This window comes from Centropristis striata, chromosome 12 (genome assembly GCF_030273125.1).
Source record: "Centropristis striata isolate RG_2023a ecotype Rhode Island chromosome 12, C.striata_1.0, whole genome shotgun sequence".
Lineage (NCBI taxonomy): Eukaryota > Metazoa > Chordata > Actinopteri > Perciformes > Serranidae > Centropristis > Centropristis striata.
Genome location: NC_081528.1, coordinates 1,363,845 through 1,391,802, shown reverse-complemented (window position 1 = coordinate 1,391,802; position 27,958 = coordinate 1,363,845). Strand labels below are relative to the sequence as shown.

At 41.6% G+C, this 27,958-nt stretch overlaps 1 protein-coding gene across 1 annotated transcript; it reads right to left on the bottom strand.

Moving 5' to 3' along the window:
* Positions 1-104: 104 nt before the first annotated feature.
* Positions 105-23,461, bottom strand: tgfbi (transforming growth factor, beta-induced). Its single transcript, XM_059346952.1, has 17 exons — positions 23,240-23,461; positions 21,812-21,910; positions 14,444-14,508; positions 13,220-13,377; positions 12,961-13,125; positions 11,982-12,128; positions 11,652-11,793; positions 11,347-11,559; positions 10,235-10,372; positions 9,960-10,105; positions 7,132-7,268; positions 6,027-6,157; positions 3,255-3,379; positions 3,065-3,167; positions 1,947-2,014; positions 1,828-1,852; positions 105-881 (listed from the first exon to the last, which is right to left on the bottom strand). The coding sequence occupies exons 1-17, from the start codon at positions 23,350-23,352 to the stop codon at positions 826-828; spliced, it is 2,031 nt and encodes a 676-aa protein (XP_059202935.1). The 5' UTR covers positions 23,353-23,461; the 3' UTR covers positions 105-825.
* Between the last annotated feature and the right edge of the window lie 4,497 nt (positions 23,462-27,958).

The window sequence follows — 27,958 nt, the reverse complement described above, 5'->3', positions numbered from 1 at the left end:
ACGAGTGTGACGCGTCGACGCTCTGCAGCCTTTCACACACACACACACACACACACACACACACACACACACACACGCTCAGCTTCAGTTACAGGCGACTCGTGTTTCAGAGCTCATTTTTCAGTTTTATTTTACAAAAAACACAAAGAGAAAAAAAATCCTAAAAAAGTTACAGAAATCCTTCAAACAACTTGTTTGTTTGTTTGTTTTGTTTGTTTGTTTGAGCTCAGACAGTAAACAGAAACACACTTTACAAAAGTTTTCCATGTGAAAGTTCAAACTGTTTGTTTGTTGTTTACAGTACAGAGAAAATAAAAAAATAAAAAAATAAATCCCCTCAGACCCTCCAGACACTCGTCACACTCACCTAGTGGTTTCCTACATTTCCCAGAATGCCTTTCAACAACCTTCATTATCATATTCTGCATTTTGACACATTAACATAAAGAAAGAAAACATCACACAGAGTCTGATTACCCAGAATCCTTCAGTCACTGAAACATGGTGTTTGTATATTTCATCACATTTTATAACGTTTGTTTTTAAAATGTTTTGCATAAAAATCTATTAAAAAAGTCGACTTTATCTTTGTTTTTCTGGTCACAAACTGACTTTTTATCCAGTTGAAGTCACATTTAGACACTAAACGTTTGATCTTTCCTACAGAGACGGTGAGTCGGGACGTGATGAAGGAAAGTTAGAGTAAAGTTGAAGCGTTTCTCTCTGGGACTGAACCAGATCAGCCGTCTGGAGGCTGGAGGGGATTCTTCTTCTTCTGCTTCTTCTTCTTCTTCTGCTCTTTGGCTCCTCAGACGTCCTGCAGCTTCACTGGCTCATCGTCCGGCTGGAGCGGCTCCGGATCACCTTCTGGAACAGGTCGTCTACACACACACACACACACACACACACACACACACACACACAGAGTCAGAGTCACACACTAATGTTACCGATACATCAGAAGACTTTAAAACAGGGGTCTCAAACTCAAATTACCTGGGGGCCGCTGGAGGCAGTATCAAAATGACCAAAAGACACAAAATTACTAAAAAAAAAACCCCACTAAATTACTTTAAAAAAGAGACAAAATGCCCCAAAAAAAGGACACAAAATGACCCCAAAAATACACAAAATTACTAAAAAATATATATATATATATTAGAAAAAGACAAAATTACGGAAAAAAAGACACAAAATTGCTAAAAAAAAAAAAGACACATCTAAATATATGACATCACTAGATTTTTATTGAGGCATTATTGTGATGTTCCTTTTTCCTGTGGAAGTGGTTTAACTGGCCGGTCTGGAACCGGTCTGGAACCAGTCTGGAACCGGTCTGGAACCGGTCTGGAACCAGTCTGGAACCAGTGTGGAACTAGTTTGGAACCTGTCTGGAACCAGTCTGGAACCGGTCTGGAACCAGTTTGGAACCGGTCAGGAACCAGTCTGGAACCGGTCTGGAACCAGTCTAGAACCAGTCAGGAACCAGTCAGGAACTAGTCTGGAACCAGTCTGGAACCAGTCAGGAGCCAGTCTGAACCAGTCTGAACCGGGACCTTTCCCCGCTCATCTATTGGTTGGTGATTGTGTGACGTCACTGAGACTTGAGATAATATCAAACAGGTTGATTTGATCCAAACCAAGACTAGAACAGACTGATATGAAACAGATTACTACCTTAAACTGAACCATGGAGATGACGGAGCGCCGTGACTCCAGTAAAACTCATAGATTTACTAAAGACGTTCAGTTTTTAGTCTGGGACTGGGGACATCATTGGGGGTAAGCCCAGTTAAACCTGAACCACGTCAGAAAGCAGAAACTCACCGTTCCTGAAGCTCTTGGAGTCGACCTGAGGACGGAGAGAGGAGACGTCAGAATTATTTCATACGTTTTTGAATTATTTTCTGATGGAACAAAATAAAAGAAGACGTTTGTGTTCTGACCCGGGAGGACGAGTCCGTTCTGAGAGGAGCTGCAGGTCCGTCAGCCTGCACACGGTCCACCTTAGGAGCTGCACACACACACACACACACACACACACATACACACACACACACACATACACACACACACACCTGTTACACACCTGAGCAGGTAGAGTACAGAGCAGGTTGAGTATAGAGCAAGTAGAGTACAGAGCAGGTTGAGTATAGAGCAAGTAGAGTACAGAGCAGGTAGAGTTTAGAGTATAGAGTAGGTAGAGTACAGAGTAGGTAGAGTACAGAGTATAGAGCAGATAGAGTACAAAGAGAGCAGGTAGAGTACAGAGTATAGAGCAGGTAGAGTACAGAATATCGAGCAGGTAGAGTACAGAATATAGAGCAGGTAGAGTACAGATTATAGAGCAGGTAGAGTACAGAGTATAGAGCAGGTAGAGTACAGAATATAGAGCAGATAGAGTACAGAATATAGAGCAGGTAGAGTACAGAGTATAAAGCAGTTAGAGTATAGAGCAGGTAGAGTATAGAGCAAGTAGAGTAGAGAGCAGGTAGAGTACAGAGCAGGTTGAGTACAGAGCAGGTAGAATACTGAGCAGGTAGAGTATATAGCAGGTAGAATACAGAGCAGGTAGAGTACAGAGCAGGTAGAGTACTGAGCAGGTAGAGTACAGAATATAGAGCAGGTAGATTATAGAGCAGGTAGAGTATAGAGTACAGAGCAGGTAGAGTACAGAGCAGGTAGAGTATAGAGTATAGAGCAGGTAGAGTACAGAGCAGGTAGAGTATAGAGTATAGAGCAGGTAGAGTATAGAGCAGGTAGAGTACAGAGTATAGAGCAGGTAGAGTATAGAGCAGGTAGAGTACAGAGCAGGTAGAGTACTGAGCAGGTAGAGTACAGAATATAGAGCAGGTAGATTATAGAGCAGGTAGAGTATAGAGTACAGAGCAGGTAGAGTACAGAGCAGGTAGAGTATAGAGTATAGAGCAGGTAGAGTACAGAGCAGGTAGAGTATAGAGTATAGAGCAGGTAGAGTACAGAGCAGGTAGAGTATAGAGTATAGAGCAGGTAGAGTATAGAGCAGGTAGAGTACAGGGTTCAGGATGAAGCTGTAATGACTCACGCAGAGGTTTGATGATGCTGTTGACTCCGTGGACGACTCCGTTAGTCGCCATCAGGTCGGCGGCCGCCACCGGGATGCGGTTCACGTACACGGTGAAGTTCCTCTGAAACCCAAAGAGAGAGCAGCTGGTGATGAGTCATGAGTGACATCATGATTATTAGTTATTGATTAACGAGGAGAGAGCACTGACCACGCCCATCTCCAGCCGCTCGCCCTGCTGAGGTTTGAACCTGGTGTGAGAGCCGACGCCGCCGCTCACCAGCATCCCGTCGCCAAGGTGATACTTGAGCATCGCCGTTAGCTGCACAGAGTCACCTGAGAAAAACACAACACACATAAATCAGCTTTATTTGTGTATTGATTAGGGCCCGAGCAGGCAACGACCTGCGAGGTCCCTTTTGTATTTCGAATGATTATTCTTTTTCTTCTTTTTCTTTTTATTATTATTTTTCTTGGTCCCAAATGATCGCATTTTTCACTGCCTGAACATACTCAAAAACTCATGAAACTTTAAATATAAGTCACACATGGCGATACATTTTATAATCTATAGTCATCCTGAATTTCCACCACTAGGTGGCGCTATATTAAAGGAAAGTGCATTTTGGCTAATAACTCCCACATACTTTATCGCACATTCAAAAACCTTATATCCACGCGTTCACTGAGTTGTGCTGAGTCTCGTGATATAGGCCACGCCCATTTTCGCCTACCGTTTTTTTTGTTTTTTTCGCAAATTCGCGAAATTTCGTAAACCTACTTTTTCGAACTCCTCCTAGGCAATTTGATCGTTTTCCACCAAACTTTGCACACAGCATCTATGGACCCTCATGACAAAAAGTAATTAAAAGAATTTTGAAAACCCAAAGAATACTCAAGTTATTAAATAACAACTTCCTGCAGGTGGCACTATTATCAATATATAAAATTATTTTAATTATTAATAGTATAAATATTATTGTTTTCATAACAGAAAAATATATACAAATTAGAGATAGTTGGTGGAGCTACACAGAACCGTACAGGTTTTTTTTGATAGAGTTTTTGACACGAGACAAACAAAACATGGGTATAAAATAAATGGCAACAGAAAAGCACTAATTCAGTTTTTAGACATTAAATCAAGAAAAAGGTTGCCAGATTTTTTTTTAAAGATATCCTCTTTAGCAGATATGATGTACCTGATTTTCTCCAAGTGTAAAACATTTCCCAGCTCTCTCAACCACATTTCAAATGTAGGAGCCCTTTCAAGATTTATAAATGAGCTTTTATTGGTTAAAAAACAACAACTTGAAAGCTCAACACAAACTTTCAATAAGTGGAATTCTATTCTGTTTTATTTTAGATCAAATAAAAAATAAAGAATGATAAACAGACAAGAAGAAGGTAAAATATGGAAAATTATTATAAAAGGACGTATATATGTGTAAAATTTAGAGCTGGACAGTTTTGTGCAGATTTCATAGTTAGATATTTAATTATATTTAACGGATTTCAGCCTGTGTAATGTCTCAGTATAATGTCTCAGTTTAATGTCTCAGCATAATGTCTCAGTATAATGTCTCAGTTTAATGTCTCAGTTTAATGTCTCAGTATAATGTCTCAGTTTAATGTCTCAGTATAATGTCTCAGTTTAATGTCTCAGTTTAATGTCTCAGTTTAATGTCTCAGTATAATGTCTCAGTATAATGTCTCAGTTTAATGTCTCAGTTTAATGTCTCAGTATAATGTCTCAGTTTAATGTCTCAGTTTAATGTCTTAGTATAATGTCTCAGTTTAACGTCTCAGTTTAATGTCTCAGTATAATGTCTCAGTTTAATGTCTCAGTTTAACGTCTCAGTTTAATGTCTTAGTATAATGTCTCAGTTTAATGTCTCAGTTTAATGTCTCAGTTTAATGTCTCAGTTTAATGTCTCAGTTTAATGTCTTAGTATAATGTCTCAGTTTAATGTCCCAGTTTAATGTCCCAGTTTAATGTCTCAGTATAACGTCCCAACCTGCAGTCTGAGCAGCTGTCCGTGTCTTTATTAGGTCGACAGTGAAGCTGCTCTCAGTTTATATAAACGTCTCTGAGTCACATCAACAGAATGTTTCAGAACCGTCGAACCAAACAAGGAGCCCAAACCTTCAGACGCTCAGCAGTTTGTTTAACGAAGCTGCAGACACTTTGTTACAGCGGAGACACGAAAACACTGAACCACCGCTGTCCTCAACGTGTCTCAGGACTCACACACAAACACACTTTAAGATCTACCAGCTGCTGGATGCACTTCTTCAGCCTCTTTCTGGTCTTCTTTTGTGTCTCTTTGTGGTTGTTTTGTGTCTCTGTCAATTTGTGTTTGTTTTGTATAAATGTGTGTTTGATTTGTGTCTCTTTGTGGTCGATTTGTCTCTTTGTGTTTGTTTTGTGTCTCTTTGTGTTTTTTTTATATCTCTTTGTGGTTGATTTGTATCTCTTTGTAGTTGTTTTGTATAAACTTGTGTTTGATTTGTGTCTCTTTGTGTTTGTTTTGTGTCTCTTTGTAGTCGATTTGTCTCTTTGTGTTTGTTTTGTGTCTCTTTGTGTTTGTTTTGTGTCTCTTTGTGTTTTTTTATATCTCTTTGTGGTTGATTTGTATCTCTTTGTGGTTGTTTTGTGTCTCTTTGTAGTTGTTTTGCGTCTCTCTGTGTTTGATTTGTGTCTCATTGTGGTTGATCTGTTTCTCTTTGTAATTGTTTTGTGTCTGTAATTGGTTTGTGTCTTTTTGTGGTTTTGTTTCTCTTTGTGGTTGATTTGTATCTGTTTGCGGTTGTTTGGCGTCTGTTTGTGGTTGTTTTGTATCTTTCTGTGGTTCTTTTATATCTATGTCTTCAGTTGTTGGTTTATGAGCCGTGCAGGAAATGTTCCGAAGCGTTCCAGGGACAGACGCTCTGGAAGTTGATTTATTAAACATTATTAAGATGAAAGAGGTTAAAGACTCACGCAGCAGCCTGTTGAGCTCGGCCCGCGGCAGAGCGTTGAAGGCGTCGTTGGTCGGGGCGAAGAAGGTGAGCGCCCCCGGCTGGTTCAGCAGCTCCGTCATCCCTGCCGTCTGGATGGCCCCCACCAGCATGCTGGAACAGGACCACAGAGACCACAGAGACCATGAGACCCGGTCTCAGTCTGATCCAGAGTCCAGTCAAGTCAAAGTTTATTTATAGAGCACATTTAAGTTGTTTAACCCTGTGGAGTGTCCAAAAGCTCCAAATAATCCAGACTTGTTGCCTCCATCAGAGTATAAAACAAAGCAGCGTGGAGCCCTACTGTAAATTTACCTCTAAAGTTCTGGCTGTAAACTCCATGAGGCCAGTTTCAGTTTGATGATGATATACCAAGTAAAACTGGAGACAAGCTCAAATAGATTTAGCATCAAATGATAGAACTGGATGGAACCCTCTTATATGGTAGATTTGACACCTTTGGTCACATTTGACACATTTAAAATTCTTTATTGAGCATGATAGTGTTTTGAAAGTTAAAAAAAGATTCAAAATCACATTTTATGTTGGACCAAAGGACTAAAAAAGACACAAAATGACCAAAAAAAGACACAAAATGACTAAAAAGACACAAATTACCAAAAAAAGACACAAAATACACAAATATAAATCTAAATCTAAAAACAGAGTCTGATTCTTGAACACTTGAACAGCATTATATGAATATTTATAAAATATATATAAAGTAAAAGTAAAAGTTTGTTGGTCCAAAGGGAAACTTTTAACCATCTGAACACCAACAAACAGGTTCAGTCTCACTTCATATAAAATATAAAACATATAAAATATATATGAAAATAAAATATTCAAGTCCTGCCACAGTATGGAAACACTTAAAAATGGGAAATTTATGAGGTAAAAAGCCAAAAAGTTACTTTTTAGTTTCTCAGATCTCAGGAAAAGGTCAGTCAGTTATAACATAATAACATGATGAAGTTCCAGCTAATAACTGCTGAACACAACCTGCTGACTCAGCACACAGGAAACAGCTGTTCTCTGGTTAATAGACACACACACACACACACACACACACACACACACACACTGACCTGAAGCGGTCGTCGGCCTTCAGGACGTCCATCAGCGTGCCCATCGGCGGCGTGAGGACTTTGTCCACGGTGAACATGGTGGCGTAGCGTCCTGTCTTGTCGTGAGCGGCGATGCAGGCGTTCTCGATGCAAAGGTTCTAAAGAGAACACAGAACCTTCAGTAACACACTCACTGTCTGCACCAGGTTATAATCAGGACTGTAACTATACATCATTATCTGTTTATTTACTAAAAACTATGCGTCAATAATCAGAATCTGTCAGATAAACAAACAGCTCAGAGATGGAATGGAGGAAAAAAACTGAATGAAAAAGAAATAAAGAAAGATATTCATTAATATTAATACTGACGGTGTCCTGAAACACTTCCACCCACACACACACACACACACACACACAGTGTCTGGAAAGATTTATCCTCGGTGGGAAACAGGAAGCTGGTTTTGTGGTCTGCAGAGTTCATTACTGAGCAGAAATGTGAACCACCCACGAGTCCAGGACCTGAAACATGTGGAGCCACTGAGGAGAGCCCCAGAGACCTCCAGAGACCCCAAGAGACCTCATGAGACCCCCGAAGTCCTGCAGAGACCTCCAGAGACCCCAAGAGACCTCCTGAGACCCCCAGAGTACCCCAGAGTCCTGCAGAGACCTCCAGAGACCCCCAGAGACCCCCAGAGACCTCCAGAGTCCTGCAGAGACCTCCAGGGACCCCGAGAGACCTCCAGAGACCCCCAGAGTCCTGCAGAGAGAACCGCATACTGCATACAGAGAAACTTTCATCCTGTCTGGTCCTGGTGGACCCTGCGTGTCTCCTGGTCTCTGCAGGAGGCTCTGATTCATCACCACAGGGTCCTCAGGATGACATCAGCAGCACATGTGGACGCAGTAATGAGGCCGCAGTACAGGAAGACCGAGAGACGACCAAGAGACGACTGAGGGAAAACCAAGGGACGATGGAAGGACGAACGTGGGACGACTGAGGGACGACTTCCTGCTGTCTTCGTGCATTTGAAAACTCCTTTTTAGGTGAATAAAGTTCTGTGGTTCCTCTCAGTGGATCATTCAGTGAAAGTATGAACGAACATGTTAAAGTTATTAATGACGCAGCTGAACTCAGCGACCACATGATGTCATCGCTGGAGATCCACAGACGGCGTTTAGTGCCAGTGGAGACAGATGATCCGCCCGGCAACAGAAGACTGAATGCAGTGACTCAGCTTTCCTTAATGTGGAAACTGTCTGAAGTGTTTGTGAAGTTTCAGCTGCTAAAAACTTTTCATTTCCAGGAAAATGAAAATCATCTAGTCATTACGGAGAGAGTTTAATCTGCGGCGTCAGGACCAGAAGAACATCAGACGCAGGACGCGGGACCACAAGTCTGCGGCGAGACAGAACCAGCCGCTCAGCGTCACAGGTCCTGGTTCCATACCAACCACAGCGCCCCCTGCAGGACCCGGGGCCGCTGGATCCACATTCATTAAATATGATGTAACCAACACCATAAAGACCACAAATTATCATCAGATCTGTGTCCAGACCTCAGGGGTCCGAGGTCTCCTCAGGTCACGACTCGTCACTCCGCCGACACGCTGATGACACACCACTCTCCCTGTCCGTCCTGCTGGACGTCCTCACAGTCTCTGGTCTCTCCCTGTCTCACTGAGGATGAACGGCTCACTTGGGGATAAATAAAGATTCCTGAATCTGGATGAAGAACGCCTCCTTCAGCTTTCTCAGACTGAGCTCCTCAAAGTCCCTCTGAACATCAGCAGATCCACAAAGACCCACAAAGATCCACAAAGACACTCAAAGAACCTCAAAGACCCTAAAAGACCCTCAACGAGCCCCAACGAGCCCCCATCAGTCTCACAGCCGGTCTCTGCAGGACTGTTGATCAGTTTGCTGAAGCAGAACATGTGAATAGGGACATTTCCTGTCACGTCTTTTCTGTTTATCATGTATTATTGCACTAAATGTTTTGATGCAAAACCGTATTTAGTTTCTGTTCTGCTAATGTCACTGAAAGGAAACGTGAATCTGACTGATGTCATGGACTGCAGGTCTCAGGTCTCTGCTGCAGGACTCTTCTTGCTGCAGGTCTCTGCTGCAGGTCTCTGCTGCAGGTCTCAGGACTCTGCTGCAGGTCTCAGGTCTCTACTACAGGTCTCAGGTCTCTACTAAAGGTCTCAGGTCTCTGCTGCAGGTCTCAGGTCTCTGCTGCAGGACTCAGGACTCTACTACAGGTCTCAGGTCTTTACTACAGGTCTCAGGTCTCTACTAAAGGTCTCAGGTCTCTGCTGCAGGTCTCAGGTCTCAGCTGCAGGTCTCAGGTCTCTGCTGCAGGACTCAGGTCTCTACTACAGGTCTCAGGTCTCTACTAAAGGTCTCAGGTCTCTGCTGCAGGTCTCAGGTCTCAGCTGCAGGTCTCAGGTCTCTGCTGCAGGACTCAGGTCTCTGCTGCAGGTCTCTACTTGCTGCAGGTCTCAGCTGCAGGTCTCAGATCTCCGCTGCACATGATCCAGAAGTCTTGAGGGTCTTCCTTTGTCAGTCCATCACTCACATTTCAAAGGTTTAAAAGTGTCTCTCTAAGGAGTTCAAAAGATTTCCTAAGCTCGACGTTTCAAGCATTTGCTGCCAAACTCTCGTTGCTGCTAACATGCTAACATGCTAACAGGCTAACAGCAGCAGACTAAGAACCTCAGGTGAGTCTTCATCTGCTCCGAGTCACCAAAACCATCCAGATCCTCATGAACCTTCACAATAAGAGCGTGCAGGAGGCATTGTGTCTCATTAAAAGTTAATATTAAAAGAGGAAAGAGAATTCTCACGTCTCTGTAGACGAACACTCGCAGTTTGAGTCCTCCCAGCGTCTCCAGCTCCTGACCGTGGTACAGAGAATTGGAGGAAAGCTGCTGCTTCAGGATGTGATTGGTCATCAGCTTCTTCATGTCAGGAGTCATACGCATGTCACTTCCTGTTACAGAGACAGAGAGACAGACAGGTGAATCCAACTGGAAAACAAAGGTCTCCCTGTTTAAAGACAGACAGAATAATAAACACAGGAGTGTGAGGAGCTCAGAGGTCAGAGGTCAGGTGGTGTTACCTCTGAAGGCTTCGTCCAGAGGAGCCAGCAGGGTCAGAGCCTCGGAGCCCGTCAGATGAGGAGACAGGCCGGCGTCAACAAACAGCTTGGTGGCCATGGCAACAGATGAGTCTTCAGCCAGCTCCAGGAGGACTTTGGCTGAAAACAAGAGAACGTTGAACAGGAGATGTTACTGTGTTCTCCTGAAGTCTTGACGGAGGCCTTAGATCTTCAGGTCTTTGATAAATGTACAGGTACATCTCACAAAATTAGAATATCGTGAAAAAGTTCAATATTTGTTGTCAATCATTTCAGAAAGTGAAACTCATACATTATATAGATTCATTACGTGTAGAGTGAAATATTTCAAGCCTGTTTTTCTTGTAATTTTGATGATACTGGCTTAGAGATAATGAAAACACAAAACTCAGTGTCTCAGAAAATTAGAATATTGTGAAAAAGTTAAATATGTGTTGGTCCACTGTGTTTTCTGAAGTCCACAGTCAACATAGCAGCCATCTAGCAGGACATTTTAGAGCTCTTCATGCTTCCACAAGCTCTTTGCAGATGCTGCTTTCATTTTCCAGCAGGACTTGGCACCTGCCCAGATTGGCAAAGGTACCAAAAGCTGCTTCAATGACCATGGTGTTACTGGGCTGAACTGGCCAGCAAACTCCCCATAGGAGTCTATGGGCTGTTGTCAAAAGGAAGGTGCTATAAAAGCAACATGGTGCTGTAGGCTGATCTCCTCCATGCCACCAAGTATTAATGCAGTAATCCATGCAAAAGGAACCCAACCAAGTATTGATGGATAGAAATGAACAGACTTTTCAGAAGCCTGACATTTGTGTTTGAACTATCCTTTTTTAATTGATCTTATGTAATATTCTAATTTTATGAGACACTGAGTTTTGTGTTTTCATTATCTCTAAGCCAGAATCATCAAATAACAAGAAAACAGGCTTGAAATATTTCACTCTATGTGTAATGAATTTATATACTTTATGAGTTTCACTTTCTGAAATAACTGACAAAAAATATTGAACTTTTTCACGATATTCTAATCTTTTGAGATGTACCTGCAGTGTTAGTATTGGATGCAGTATTAGCTGTACTAGTTGTAGTAACGGTACCTGAGTCGGGGATGAGCAGCTCGCTGATGTAGTGGATGACTCCGTTGGTTCCCAGCTGGTCTTTCTTGGTGATGATGGCCTTCCCGTTCAGAGTCATCTGGTCCCCGTCACAGCCGACCTCCAGCACGGTGCCCTGCAGAGTCTCCATGGGGGTCCCCGACACGATGGACTCGGCACACTGCATGTTCTTCAGGATGTGGTAGTTCAGCATGTCTAAAGGGGGGAGGAGGGGACAGGAGGACCGACATCAGCCTCACCTTCATCCAGTTAAATCTAGTTCAAACAAACAGTCACCAGCTGGTCACCTTTCAGAGCCACGGGGTCTCCCAGGATCCGGTTCAGGGTCTCCTGAGGAATCTTCTCGAAGGCCTCGTTGGTGGGAGCGAAGATGGTGTACTGACCGTCGGTCTCCAACATGGGGGACAGACCCGCGGCGGTCATCGCCGTCTGGAACACAGAACAGGAAGTCAGAGACTGAAACTCTTGCACCTGCTGATGTGGACTCATCGATTGATTGATTGATTGATTGATTGATTGATTGATTGATTGATTGATTGATTGATTGATTGATTGATTGATTGATTGATTGATTGATTGATTGATTGATTGATTGATTGATTGACAGATGAACTCACGCGCAGCGTCTCCAGGTCGTCGTCGACATCGAGAAGCGTGTGCACGTTGTTGGAGATGGCGGTGATGACGCGGTCGACCACGTGCACGATGCCATTGGTGGCGTGTTGGTCGGGTTTGACGAGACGAGCGCAGTTCACCGTCACGATCTGAGGAGGAGAAGAAGAGAACTGAAACCTATCGATCAGCAGACACAGATACTGTTACTGCTGAAACTCCACTGGAGATTTAACCTGTTACTATTCAGAAGTCCAGCAGGCGGGCCGGCAGAATGATATGCTGTATTTTTTTCCCGAAGCCGTAGCGGGCACAATTTTAGGAGTATACTAAATATCATATGAAACTAGAAGATCTAATGAATCTATAGAGCCCAAGTAAGTTGTTGAAAAAACACTGCAAAGTTCTAGGATAATCACAGCCTCATGAAACTTTACAACCACAAACTAGAGACCTGGAGCATTCAGAGGATGTGCAGCTTTTCTAGTTATATTGACAATCATTCGGGTTTCTCAGCAGTTTGTAGAACAGAAGTGCTCGTCATAAAATCACTGAAAATACAGAAATCTCCAAAATTACCAAAGTTTTTGAACCCAAATCTCAGCATGGATTCTTCTGTGTTGTTCCAAAGGTCTTGATATATTGATGTTGTCTTTCTTATGACTACATATAGAATAATTATTCTCTATACTCAGAGAACCAGGGTTACCCTGTAACCCAACGTTATATTCTGGAGGTTTTATCTGACCATTTTTATCCATTCTGGGTATGAATAAAATTGCATTATTGAGCACCCAATGTGTGCAGCAAATGGTATCAACCCAAAAATTGCTTCAATAACTTCTGGGACACAGTTGAACCTGGACTGGACTTTTGAAAGTGTCCCCTAATGTTATGACCCTTTATACACCATAACAGGCTTCAATAAATAAATAATTAATGTGTGAATTACAGTGTGTAACAGTGTGTGAGTGTAGGACTGACCCCGTTGGGGTAGTGGTGGATGTGGACGTGGAAGTCCTGGTACATGGAGGCGAAGGAGGATCCGTGTTTGAGCTCCTCGGAGGTCAGCCGGCGGTTCACCATGTGGTAATGAAGAGCGTTCAGCAGCTCGATGTTCACGTTGCTCACCAGAGCATCCAGGATCTCCTGCAACACAACAACAACAACAATAATGATGTCACAAACTGTAAACATTGTGTCTGATATGGATAAACTGTGAGACAGAGGGGGGGGGTCTGACCGTGGGCAGGGCGGCCCACGCCTCGTTGCTCGGGGCGAAGAAGGTGAAGCTGCCGGGACCTTCAATCTCCTCCTTCAGCTGCGCTCGCTCAGAGTACATCTGGGTGGTGGAGGCTCCGACCACGCCCAGAGTGTTGTAGATGTTCACCAGAGGCAGCGCTGTCACAAAAAAACAGACACACATAATTGTTACATTGCTCATAAGTTTTTTTTGGGGACCTCCATCTCAACATACTACTATTGTGTTTTATCACCAGTTCTCTTCAACCATGACTCAGCACTTTTAGAAAACTGCCTACATTTAGATCAGTTTCTCTGTTATCGATTGATGCATTGCTTATAACCCTCTATGGTACGCATCATGATGCCAATTAGGAAAAGAATGTGGGGGTTTTTGTCTTAAAATAGACTAAATAAACGTAATCTGAAAAATTTTATTTAAAAATATTTGGAAGTTTTGGGGGTACATTGTACCATAACGGTGCACAAGTGAAAAAGAACGTTTTTTAAATTAATTTTAACATAATTTATTTAATAAACATGTGTTTAAGATTCAGTAGCTTCAACAGGGAACAATACATAACATTTTAAATTTAAAAACATTATAAAAGGAACTTTTTTAACCAGTTTCTTGTCTGAATGTTGCCTGTAGGAAACATTGAACCATTGAACCAACGACCCATTGAAATTAATGTCTTCAACAGTCTAAGTGTATGAAACTATCAAAAATGAAGGTTTACTCACCTATCAGACCCCAAAAACATGTAAAATTACCAAAAAAAGATGCTAAATTACCCAAAAAAGACCAAAGAAGTCACAAAATGACCCCCCAAAACATATAAAATTACCAAAAAAGATGCTAAATCAATCAGTGGTATTATATGTTGTTTTTTTTGTGGCACAAAATGGCAAAGCTGTTTCCTTTTGAAAAGTCTACAAAATAGGGTTTCAATATGGCCTTCTGGAGGTCATGTGACAAATTAAAGGATTGCTATTGGTTCCCTATACTCTTCTGTCTTTTTGTCTTTTTTAAAAGTATTGCAACACTCAAAAACATGCATTGTATAAATTTGACCACCCAAAAATGGGGCAACACCGTACCATAAAGGGTTAAACTGTTTTAGGGACCTTTGTCTCTACATACTACTATTGTGTTTTATCACCATCTTTGGCGGTATATTTAAAGTCATATTCCAAACTGAAATCATAACGTGAGTTGTCGTACCAGCGGGACAGCCCTTCTCTCCGGGGATCCTCTCGTAGCCGGGACAGCACTCGTAGGTGATCACCCTGCAGGAGGAGACAACAACACATGAGGACATGTCCCCGTCCTGTTTCTGTGTTTACCGGCTGCACCTGAACGCCTCGCGCTCCGCTCAGCGACATGTTCAGCAGATTTCAGCCTCAGGAGGAAAAACGTCTCCATAAAAGTGAGTTTTTCCACCTGGGAAGCTTGTAACCTTTCACAGAGATTCTGCTGCAGGAGACACATAAATTCCTGTCTGTGAATAATGATGCTAATAAAAATATGTGCTCCTGAACAGACCACCGTTTCCATGACACCAAGAGTTTACACAGCAACTGTTGTTTAATCCTTGTTTACGGAGGTCCGGATCCGCCACAGGACTCTACAGTCCTGGACCTGGATCAGATCAGATCAGATCAGATCAGAGCTTCAGTCCTCAGAACCTGCTGCACGTCCACAGAGACAAACATGGCTGAGTTTATTTATTCTGTAATCTGAAATTCTGAAATCCGGGACTGAGGACAGACAGACCTGAAGAAAGACAGACCTGAGGACAGAGAGGCCTGAGAAAAGACCATAAGACAGACAGACCATAAGACAGACCTGAGGACAGACAGACCTGAGGACAGAGAGGCCTGAGAAAAGACCATAAGACATACCTGAGGACAGACAGACCTGAGGACAGAGAGGCCTGAGAAAAGACCATAAGACAGACAGACCATAAGACAGACCTGAGGACAGACAGACCTGAGGACAGAGAGGCCTGAGAAAAGACCATAAGACAGACAGACCATAAGACAGACCAGAGGACAGACAGACCTGAGGACAGAGAGGCCTGAGAAAAGACCTGAAGACAGACAGACCATAAGACAGACTTGAGGACAGACCTAAAGACAGACAGACCTGAGGACAGACAGAACTGAGGACAGATTGTCCTCTGTGCAGGTCCTCAGCTGTCAGAATGAACTCCTGACTGAGTTCAGTCTTGTTTGAGTTTCTGTGCAGGAATGGGAGCGTTTGATGGTCCTGGTCTCATGTGGGCTGAGACTAGAACCCTCTGGTCTCCGGTTCTGGTCTCCTGTTCTGGTCTCATGTTCTGGTCTCAGGTTCTGGTCTCATGTGGGCTGTAACGAGGCGTGGAGCCCTTCATGACTTCCTGTAGAGATTTCCATAATAAATGTGGCTCAGCCGTCTGGGCTCATAAAGCTCATTTCCTCGGAGAGAAGAGGAATCTGACGGGGGACCGCCAGGAAAAACACCAACCCACCAGGAGCCTCACTTCCTGATCCCTACAAAATAAAATGTCCCAGAGCCTCACAGAGGAAACGGAGCTGAGCGTGACCGTCTGGAAACACGTTCATTAAAGAGAATAAATATTATGAATGATTCCCTTCACAGAGCTGCAGGATCACATGATCAGCAGCTTCAACCTGTTTTTATTTTAAATAATCTTCTCACTGTCCAGATGAACTTTAACAGAGAATCATCAGAACGACAGCAGAAAACACATAAGACGTGACTTTAACATCTAAAAGGCTTCAATAACTCCTGAGAGCAGCGTGGCTGAGCGAGCTCGGCAGGGCACGAAGAGAGGGAGCAGCCTGAGTGAGAACATAACTTAAATATTTGGATATTGACACAATTTTTTAGGATTTTGGCTCTGTACACCACCACAATGGATTTGAATTGAAACAATCCAGATGTGCTTCAACCCTCTGGAGTCCATCTATTTATTGAAAATACATTGAGCATGTTTTATTTACAGTAATAACTTTATTTATATATCATATGTAGAAAAGCTGAGCAAGCTAGTTAACCCTCTGGGGTCCATCTATTTATTGAAAAAACACATTTTATTTACAGTAATAACTTTATTTATATATGATATGTAGACAAGCTGAGAAAGCCGGTTAAAGTTCAACCATAGGAGCTTTCACAGTGTGACATTTATGTTTCTAGACCATTTCACCATAAAATGTTACTTTTCTTTCTACAATGAAAACTTTTACTATTTTTAATTTACATGTAAATAGACTGTTTTGTAGTTTTGTTTATTTTTTTCTGCTGTTTTTGTGTGTATAAATGGTAAAAAAAAAATAAAAATAAAAATTTAAAAAAGTACATTTCCATAGACACCTGTGTCTTTTGTTTGTATTTTGGGTTCCTGGCAGCTTTATACTTTGTTATTTAAAATAAAATGAAAAATCTGACTGATAGCCAAGTTTGTGTGGAGAAAAAGGAGCCATGCATGTGATATAAGGACAGACAAATTTGAACCAAAATCTCCTGGACTTCAGAGGTTTAAAGTCAGACTTCCGGGTTTTATTTGAGGGTATTCACATCCAAATCAGGTGAACAGTGTTGGAATGTCTTTTTTATAATTTTGTGTCTTTTTAGTAATTTTGTGTCTTTTTTTGTCATTTTGTGTCTTTTTTGACTCATTTTGTGTTTTTTTTAAATAATTTTGTGTCTTTTTTAGTAATTTTGTGTCTTTCTGGGTAATTTTGTGTCCTTTTTGTGTCTTTTTTCTAAATAATTTTGTGTCTTTTTTGGTAATTCTGTGTATTTTTTGTCATTTTGTGTATTTGTTGTGTATTCTGCCTCCAGAGGCCCCCAGGTAATTTGCGTTTGAGACCCCTGCTTTAAGGATTACTGGGTCTGGGTTCTTATGGGTTAAGAGAAGATTTCTCCAGAGTAAATACAGAAGGTTCACCACAAGTTGTAAATCATTGGTGAGCCTCAAAATCAGGAAGGCCAGATTGGAGTTTGCCAAAAAAAAAAAATATCTAAAAGAGCCTGTGCAGTTCTGGAAAAACATCCTATGGACAGATGAGACAAAGATCAACTTGTACCAGAATGACGGGAAGAGAAGAGTTTGGAGAAGGGAAGGAACTGATCCAAAGAACACCACGTCATCGGTGAAGCGTGGTGGTGGTGGTGTAATGGTAGAGGCAGGTATGGCTGCCAATGGAACCACTTCTCTTCTATTTATTGATGATGTGACTGCTGACAGAAGTGTTTCGGGCAATATTATCTGCTAATATTCAGCCAAATGCGTCAGAACTCATTGGACGGTGGTGTACAGAGCCAAGATGCTGAAAATTGTGTCAATGTCCAAATGTTTATAGTCCAATATGACTGTAAAGCACCAATAAACACTCTTAATAAGACACCTGCACACAGCCTGCAGGATGCTCACAGAACCACCAGCTGTCCCTAAACCGACCCGGTCCGGAACCGGGACAGGGTCCACATCGGTCCCCCTGAATCTGAATCTGAATCTGAGGATCGACGATAAACAGGAACTTTAATTTAACTCGACAAGCTCAGAGACTCAACGACTCGTCACAACTAAAGACTTTCACTCAGAACTGATCAGAGGAATCACAGGACGGAGGAAAAGACATCTGATTAGTGAGTCCCCCTGGTGTCTCTGTCCTCAGTGTCTCAGTGTCTCTTTGTCTCATATGTCTCCGTCTGTCTCTCTGCAGCGTCTTTAGTGAAATCAGATTCCTGGTCTGGAGACAGAAAAAGGACGAAGCTCAGAGCTCCTGCAGCGTCCAATCACACGGCAGTAAAATGTAAACAGATGGAGATCTACTGAGTGTGCGTGTGCATGTGAGTGTGTGAGTGTGTGTGTGTGTGTGTGTGTGTGTGTGTGTGTGTGTGTGTGTGTGTGAGTGTGTGTGTGTGGGGTGGGGGGACACACTGGACTGATTATGTCTCCAGATGGAAACTCGACTCCCGTTTGGTCTCCACATAAACAAAGATGGCCGCCGTGGACTTCTGACAAAACAAACAGACGAAGCAGCTCGAGGGAGGAAACCTTCCGGAAGGTTCCAGCCGAGAGACAGACGTCTTTACCCCAGAGGGACAGACAGACGGGACCAGGCTGTCCAACTGAGGACGCAGAGACACTGAGGACCTGTTGATCTCTGCTGACTCAGCAACTTATCAACCAACTGAAACTTCAGAAAAACTCTTTAAAGAAGTAAAACACTGTTTCATTCACTGTGTGTGTGTGTGTGTGTGTGTGTGTGTGTGTGTGTGTGTGTGTGTGTTGGGGGGGTCTGTGAGTTATGAGCAGAGTTATGAGTCTTCCTTCTGCTGACCTCTGACCTCCTGATCCTCCTCCACAGGAACACAAAGAGAGCACACACACACACACACACACACACACACATTAACACACAGACACAGTAACACACACACACACACACACAAACACCTACATGAGTGTAAATCTCATTAAACTGTCACAGAGAAGAATGACTGTTACTGTGTGTGTGTGTGTGTGTGTGTGTGTGTGTCTCACTTCCTCTTTTTTTCTAGTTTCCTGAATCTGAACTGAACTGAAAGAATCTGTTTGTGAGAAAAAGCTGATTTCAGCATTCTGCAGACCAACACACTAACACACACACACACACACACACACACACACACACAAACAAACACACACAAACTGACACACTCATAGTCAGACAGAAAGAGTTTGAACTTTACTGATCATTCACAGCTCAACATCTCACACTGATCATGTAATATATATATATATATATATATATATATATATATATATATATATATATATCCACCAATATATGTATATATGTACATACACTGATCATGTAATATATATATATATATATATATATATATCCACCAATATATGTATATATGTCATCAGCATACAGGTCAATATATCATTAATATATCACCAATACATTGCTCATATATTATCAATATATCACCAATATATGGTGATATATTGATAATATATTATATAAATATATTGATGATATATTGACCTGTATGCTGATAGCATGTATACATATATTGGTGATATGTTGATGATATATTGACCTGTTTGCTGACGAGATATGTAAATATATTGATAATATATTGACCTGTATGCTGATGACATATATAAATATATTGATGATATATTGACCTGTATGCTGATGACATATATAAATATATTGGTGATATTTGTCTACCTGAATCTTTCTCTCGTTCTGATTAATCATTCCAACAGTTTGTCTGTTAAAGTGCGGAAGCAGCCGTTTCCATGGTAACGGACGGCCAATCACAGACACTGTTTACAACACATTGCTCTGTTGCTACGGTGACGGTTTGTTTGGCAACCAACAGAGTCTGTCCTGTCCGTCCATCACAGAGCTTCAGAGCCAGGGTGGCTGTTCTTATGCTAAGCTAAGCTAAGCTAAGCTAAGCTAACCAGCTGGAGAGGATTTATTAAATGTTCCTTTAATAAAAGTGCCTGTGTTGTCCTCTTGTCCCTGAAAAAGTCTTCGTCTGTCCACAGCATCCAGTCAACAAACTGTTTCTACACTCACACACACACACACACACACACACACAAACACACACACAGTAATCCTGCTCGGCTCATGCAGAGCGAGATCTGCGACACAGCTGGTCCACTGCTGCAGAGCCTCATTAATGCTGAGTGTGTGTGTGTGTGTGTGTGTGTGTGTGTGTGTGTGTGTGTGTGTGTGTGTGTGTGTGTTCAGTCTGACTGAAGTCTCTTTGTTTCTGCTGCTGGAGTCTGAAAGTATCAGGATCCTCCAGTGGGAAAGTTTCCACTGAGCAGAAAACCTCTGAATCACTTTCACTTTGTTGTATTTATAATATTTTCTGGTCTGTATCTGCTTTCAGCTGTTAGTCGGGAGTTTTAAAGTGTGAAGTCACACAACAACACAAACTAACAGCTGCACCAACAACCTTTGTGCTCCGTCAGCTAAAATCACTGTTTTTATCCATGGAGTCTGGTTGAGGAGGTCCCAGACTGAGACACAGAGTGACGACAGCTAAAGAGTGAAACTAGAACATTTCTAAAGACATTTAGAGTGTGCTTGGCTCTGGCCAGTGACTCTCAGCCATACATTATTAGATTACAATTCAAACTGTTTTCAAAATGGAAAAGAGGAGGAAGTCACGTAAGATAATAAAGCAGGTGTTGGTGTGTGTGTTTGTCTGTCTGAAAGTAGTGTGAAACTCGTAAGTTAGTGTCTAAAACTCATCAGTTTGTGTCTAAAACTCGTCATTTATTGTCTAAAACTCGTCAGTTAGTGTCTAAAACTCGTCAGTTAGTGTGTAAAACTCGTCAGTTTGTGTCTAAAACTCGTCAGTTAGTGTGTAAAACTTGTCAGTTAGTGTCTAAAACTTGTCAGTTTGTTTCTAAAACTCGTCAGTTAGTGTGTAAAACTCGTCAGTTAGTGTCTAAAACTCGTCAGTTAGTGTGTAAAACTCGTCAGTTGGTGTCTAAAACTCGTCAGTTACTGTCTGAAACTCGTCAGTTTGTGTCTAAAACTCGTCAGTGTGTAAAACTCGTCAGTTATTGTATAAAACTCGTCAGTTAGTGTGTAAAACTCGTCAGTTGGTGTCTAAAACTCATCAGTTATTGTCTAAAACTCGTCAGTTAGTGTCTAAAACTCGTCAGTTAGTGTCTAAAACTCGTCAGTTAGTGTCTAAAACTCGTCAGTTAGTGTCTAAAACTTGTCAGTTTGTGTCTAAAACTCGTCAGTTAGTGTGTAAAACTCGTCAGTTGGTGTCTAAAACTCGTCAGTTAGTGTCTAAAACTCGTCATTGATATATCATCAATATATCACCAATACATCATATATTGGTGATATATTGATTATATATTGATGATATATCTGTGATATATCGGTAATATATTGGTGATATATTGGTAAAATATTGATGATATATCGGTGATTTATTGTTGATACATTGATGATATGTTTGTGATATATTGACCTAGATGCTAATGACATATATAAATATATTGGTGATATATTGGTTGATATATTGGTGATATATTGATGATATGTTGGAGACAAATTGGTGATATATTGATTATTTATTGATGATATATTGATTATATATTGGTGATATATTGGTAATATATTGGTGATATATTGATGATGTATTGGTGATATATTGGTGATATATTGATGATATATTGGTGATATATTGATGATATATTGACGATATATTGAAGATATATTGATTACATATTGATGATATATGATATATATGGACTGGTTCTATCTGCAGTGTGTCCCTGAAGCTAACGGCTAACGGCTAACACTAACAGAGAGTGTGAGAGAGACGGGAGTTGTTGTGCAGCTGTTTGTGTCCTCTGAATGAACCCTGCAGCAGCTCTCTGACACTGATGGTTCTGAGGTTATATAAGAGGTGAGGACACCTCCGGAGAGAGGGACATTCCTCCGTCCTGCAGCTCGGAGACGCTGCGTCCCTCACAGGAAGCAGAGACACTTTGTTAGCCTGGACATGTGAGAGACGGACGGAGCTCAGACTCACGTGGGTTTCCCGCAGATCTTGCGATGGTACCATTGTTTACAGTTGGTGAAATATTTCTTGTCGGTTCCTTTCAGCTGCTGCATGGCACAGACGTTCGGCCTGCAGGGGACAAGAGACACAGAGGACACTTTAACTACTGTCCCTGATGGATAAAATATATATAAATCTGTATAAATCTATAATTCCTGCAGCTCTACAGCGGTGCATGCATCCCATAATAACTCAGAAAGAAATAAAAACATTTCTTGGATCATTTATTTTTATAAGAATGATAATAAAACATAAAGTCTATAAACAACATTTGTCTCTTTAATCTGCTCAGAGAGAAACACTTCCAAACATTTTCAGCTCAGATTTGTTTATTATTTTTTCCTGGCAGAAGCTTTATCACGCGATGCGTTCAAAGACCGTCAGACAGTTTGTAAATCTAATGATAATCTCTGTGTTTATATATTTATTAATAATAATGTGAACAAACTGCCTGAAATATAAACAGATTCATCCTCAATGGACCTAAAAACTGGACATGAGGAGTTTAAAGGCTCGTAAAATAAAACAGCGAGTCACATTAAAGTGTCACAGAGTCATAAATCACTATATGATTCATATTATCACAGCTGAGAGTCTGAGAGACTTTCTGCTCCTTCACTGGAAATATAAAAATTACTTAAATAAATAAAGTCACTAGACAGACAGACATAAATAAATCTGTTAGAGATTCAGCTGATACTGATATTTATTTATTAATCTTTATCGTTCTCAGTTTATGGATCAAATATTATAATTTATGTTGATTTAGTTTGTTCACAGACTGACATTATGATCTTATATAATCAAGTGACTAAAGTGTTCATATTCACACATGACATTAATTCATAAAGAATCAGAATCAGCGGCTCCAGTTTCTGCTGGTTTTAAACAACACATTTATGTTTTTTATAATATAAAAGAAGATATAGAAAGATAGATAGAAGATAGAACGAAATAAAAAATTTTTTTTAGAATTTTTTCTATTAAAAAATAGCAATTTCAGAATTTCATCAATGTCAGACTTTCATAGTATTTAATCAAAATACTAAAAGTATCAATACTAAAACGTTGTATCCAGATACAATACTAATTTTCAAAAGTACAAGTATCTGAAGTATGTTATCATAGTTGCAATTTCTTTTTGCACAACTGTTTTTTATTATGAATATTTAACCTTCTGTTCTGTTAATTTTTACATTATGCATTTTTCTTGTTAATAAAAAAAATCTGTTAAATTTTGGGTATATATACATATATATATATAAACTAATCAACAGATTATTATGATGATAAATGGAGATCCAGGAGCCAAATGAGCATACTCTGCAGTATGAATATTATTACAGAGGAAGTGAATATGAAAGATGTGAAATGTGAGATGTGAGGAGTGGGACTCACCCCTGCTGCCGGCCTCGGATCCGGCTGTGCTGCAGGACCGCCTGGTACGGGGACCGGGCCAGAACCACGGTCAGAACCAGGGCCAGACCCAGGACCAGCACACACACCTTCATCTCCACAAACACTTCTTCTTCTTCTAATGCTGCTGCTGCTCTTTCTTTCTTTCTCTCTGCTGCTTTCTCTCCGTCCTCTCTGCTTCTTCTTCTGCTTCTTCCTGCTCTGCAGCCGCCGTCCCTCCAGGATCCAGGAGGGGAGAGACTTATAAACAGGAGGGGGAGGAGGAGGAGGGGAGGAGGAGGAGGAGAGGAGGAGAGGAGGGGACAGGGGAGGACAGGGGGGAGGGTCGAGATATCAGACACCCAGAAGAAGAACTGAACTCCTACAGTGAAATATATAAAAAGAGCAAAGAGTTAAAGTTTGTTTCAAGGTTCAATTCAACAAGTAAAAGAAAGAAAGAAAGAAAGAAAGAAAGAAAGAAAGAGAAAGAAAGAAAGAAAGAAAGAAAGAAAGAAAGAAAGAAAGAAAGTTCCCGGAGGCCCAGTACTAAGTTCAATTCAACAAGTAAAAGAGTAACAAGTAAAAGAGAGAAAGAAAGGAAGAAAGAAAGAAAGAAAGAGAGAGAGAAAGAAAGAGAGAGAAAGAGAGAAAGAACAAAAGAGAACAAACGAAATAAATAAAGATTCTGTATGATGAGTTTCTGCTCCTCACTCAGTACGTTTGCATGACACTTGAAAAAAAACGTATGTTAGTCCAACTAAAGTCGAGGTCTACAAATCTGATTAAGACACCCAGATGAGATTGGAATTGGATTTTCGTCGGCATGTATGACAAGACAACACATGAGCCGCATGCTGCACCCCGCGCTGGAGTGTGACCCCGGAACGAAACATTCAAGAAAGCCGGTCGCATTAGCCGGTCTAATTAGCCGGTCATATTTGCCGGTCACATTAGCCAGTCACATTAGCTGGCCGGTCGCATTAGCCGGCCACATTAGCCAGTCACATTAGCCGGTCATATTAGCCGGTCATATTAGCCGGTCATATTAGCCAGTCACCTTAGCCGGTCATATTAGCCAGTCACATTAGCCGGTCACATTAGCCGGTCATATTAGCCGGTCACATTAGCTGGCCGGTCGCATTAGCCGGCCACATTAGCCAGTCACATTAGCCGGTCATATTAGCCAGTCACCTTAGCCGGTCATATTAGCCAGTCACCTTAGCCGGTCACATTAGCCGGTCACATTAGCCGGTCATATTAGCCGGTCACATTAGTGGCAGTAGCTGGTCGCATTAGCTGTTCGAAGTAGTTGGTCACATTAGCCGGTCTAATTAGCCGGTCGCAGTAGCCGTAAACGAGTTGCATGTAAACTGGGACAAGGACAGATGTCCGATTAGACGGCACAATCGATTTTTTAAGCATAGCTCGATTAAACTGTGCATGTAAATGCACTGACTGTGTATCAGAGGCTCAGCTGGTTGTTATCAGCTCGTCCTCATGTCTTCACGTGTGTCGACGCCCTCTAGTGGTCTGAACGACACGACATAGAAGAGACGTTACAGAGTGAAAGTGTCTCTGAGGGACAAACTGACAGAAACTGCATCACGTTTTTAGAAGGAACCAACTTCAGTAACGTAATGAAGCAGCGAGCTGATAAGAACTTGCTGAGCTGCCAGCAGGCGGATCAGGTCTCTACCCACCCAGAACCTTCAGAACCTTCAGAACCTAAATCTGAAGCAGCAGACTTCTACCTGATGAGGTCCAGCTGGCCTCGTGCTGCGTTCACTGAAGCTCGAGATAAACAAACATAAACAAGGAAACTTCCTGAACGTGTCCAGCTGCAGGACCAGATCTGATTAAACCTGAGGACGGAGCTGTCTCCTCCACTCTGCATCAGAGAGACAGGACAGGGAGGACAGACAGGACACATAGGACAGAGAGGACAAACAGAAGACAAAGGACAGACAGGACAGGGAGGACAGAGACGGATGAGATTTAGTTGGACTCCACAGATTTTAGTTTCTGAAGTAAAATCTGAATGAAAACATCTCAAACAACAAAATGATGTGAACACAAGATGTCTGGGAGTTTTAATTTTCAGATACTTTGTCCTCAGAGACAGGACACGTGGACACATGCACATGTGGACACGTGGACAGACAGAGTCCTTCCCTGGTCAAATATTCAGCTCCGTGTTTGAGTTCAGCTTTTTGTTAAAAGGTTTCTCTCTCAGATCAACGTGGGCGTCATCAGCATACAAACGGAAAATATTTGTCCCCGCCCGTCCACAGAGACACAATGTGGGACAGACCATCCACAGAGACACAATGTGGGACAATCGTCCACAGAGACACAATGTGGGACAATCGTCCACAGAGACACAATGTGGACAGACCGTCCAGAGACATATATTGTCCCTATATATATATATATATATATATATATATATATATATATATATATATATATATATGAGACATGAGATACTGTGCAGCTGAAGGAGACGTTGTGCTGAACTGAGAGTTAAATAAACGTCTTTTATTCTCTGCAGACTCTCAGAATGTGAAACATGTTGAACTCACCGTTTGTTTTCACTTTACAGCTTCACACAGACGTGCTGCTGACCAGGACCAGACCTGTCTGTCTGTCAGTCTGTCTGTCTGTCTGTCTGTCTGTCTGTCTGTCTGTCAGTCTGTCTGTATGTCCTCTGTCTCTCTGTCTGTCTGTCTGTCTGTATGTCCTCTGTCTCTCTGTCTGTCTGTCTGTCTGTCTGTCTGTATGTCCTTCTGTCGTCTGTCTGTCTGTCTCTCTGTCTGTCTGTCTCTCTGTCTGTCTGTCTGTCTGTCTGTCTCTCTGTCTCTCTGTCTGTCTGTCTGTCTGTCTGTCTGTCTGTCTGTCTGTCTCTCTGTCTCTCTGTCTGTATGTCCTTCTGTCGTCTGTCTGTCTGTCTGTCTGTCTGTCTTACAGTTAACAGCTAACGACTAACAGTTAATAATGGCTATTGGCTAATGGCTAACGGCTAACAGCTAACGACTAACAGCTAACAGTTAATAATGGCTAATGGCTAACGGCTAACAGCTAACAGTTAATAATGGCTAATGGCTAACGGCTAACAGCTCGCTGTGACCTGTTGTGTCTGACCTGGTTCCTCCTCTGATGACCCCTGACCTCTGACCCTCAGGATCTTTTCCTCTTGTAAAACATTTATCACATTATAAACGCTGCTGTGAACTCTGACCTCTGACCTTCTGCAGGAATGTCCCCGTGCAGCTGGAGGGGACAGGTTCTATGTGTTTCAGATATTAACTGAGTTCAGAAAATAAAAATAAAGTAAAGATATAAACAGAGCTGATCCAGTAATTGATCAGAGCTCTGTTCATTCCTATGAAGGCTCAAAATGCCACAACACCAGAAGATCAGAAGATCAGCACACCAGAACATCAGAACACCAGAACATCAGAACATCAGAAGATCAGAAGATCAGAACATCAGAACATCAGGACACCAGAACATCAGGACACCAGAACATCAGAACATCAGAACACCAGAACATCAGAACACCGTGTGGATGAACCTGAGAGTCTGACTCCCGTCTCTCAGCTGAGCTTAGCCCCGCCCACGACAGCTGTGATTGGTTTAAAGAAAGTGTTTCCTTCTTTAATAGGATGATGATGGTCCAGACGACCCGGGTCAGCTGAGAACCAGGAACCAAACAGGAACCAAACAGGAAGTGAACCTGTCCGAGCTGAACCAGCTGAGATGCTTTAATGTGTGTGTGTGTGTGTGTGTGTGTGTGTGTGTGTGTGTGTGTAAAAGACTGCATCATAGAGCTGAAACAAAACAGGTTTTCAGAATAAAAGTCTTTGTTACAAACCTGAAATGAAACAGGTTTTCAAAATAAAAGTCTGTCACAAAGCTGTGTGACAAACCTGAAACGAAACAGGTTTTCAGAATCAAAGTCTGATTTATTGATTTAAAACCTATCTCAACAGTAACCAGTAGACACAGACCTGTGTGTGTGTGTGTGTGTGTGTGTGTGTGTGTGTGTGTGCAGCTGCTGTGGAACACACAGAGCTGCTTTGTGTTCAGAAACAGTTCAGGTTTCCAGCAGATGTTCTCAGAGGTCGAAGGTCACAGGGAAGGAAAGAGCAGCTTTCACCCTCTGATGTGAACACACACACACACACACAAACACACACACACACACACACACACTCACTCTCAGGGTGTGAGCTCCCTCTGCTGGTGACTCAGTGAATCAGAAACTTTACTAACGGTTAAAGTTTAAAGTTCAGTTTAAATGATTTATTGTTTCATAAATCTGAATGTGATGATTTGTCGTCTAATAAACAATAAAGTTCAGACTGAGTTCATGTTTGTGAGTGTAAATATGATTTTTTTAGAGATATTTATATAAGTTTATTGTTCGATTTATTATTTATTATTGTGAGTAAATTATAAAAGAATAAACACTTTTAGTTCCCAGGAGAAATACATTTCTGCAGCAGATATTTTCTTATGTTAGAATATTTTTAAAATATAAAATATTTAACTCTTTAAACTCTTTAAAATAATCTGCTGATGTAAATACATTTTATAAAATATCATATAAATGAAAATAATAAAACATATTTTAATGCGTCTTCTTCTTCTTCTTCTTCTTCTTCTTGCGTGTCTGAGCTGCTGACACCTGACACCTGCTGACGTCACTGTGACTCCGCC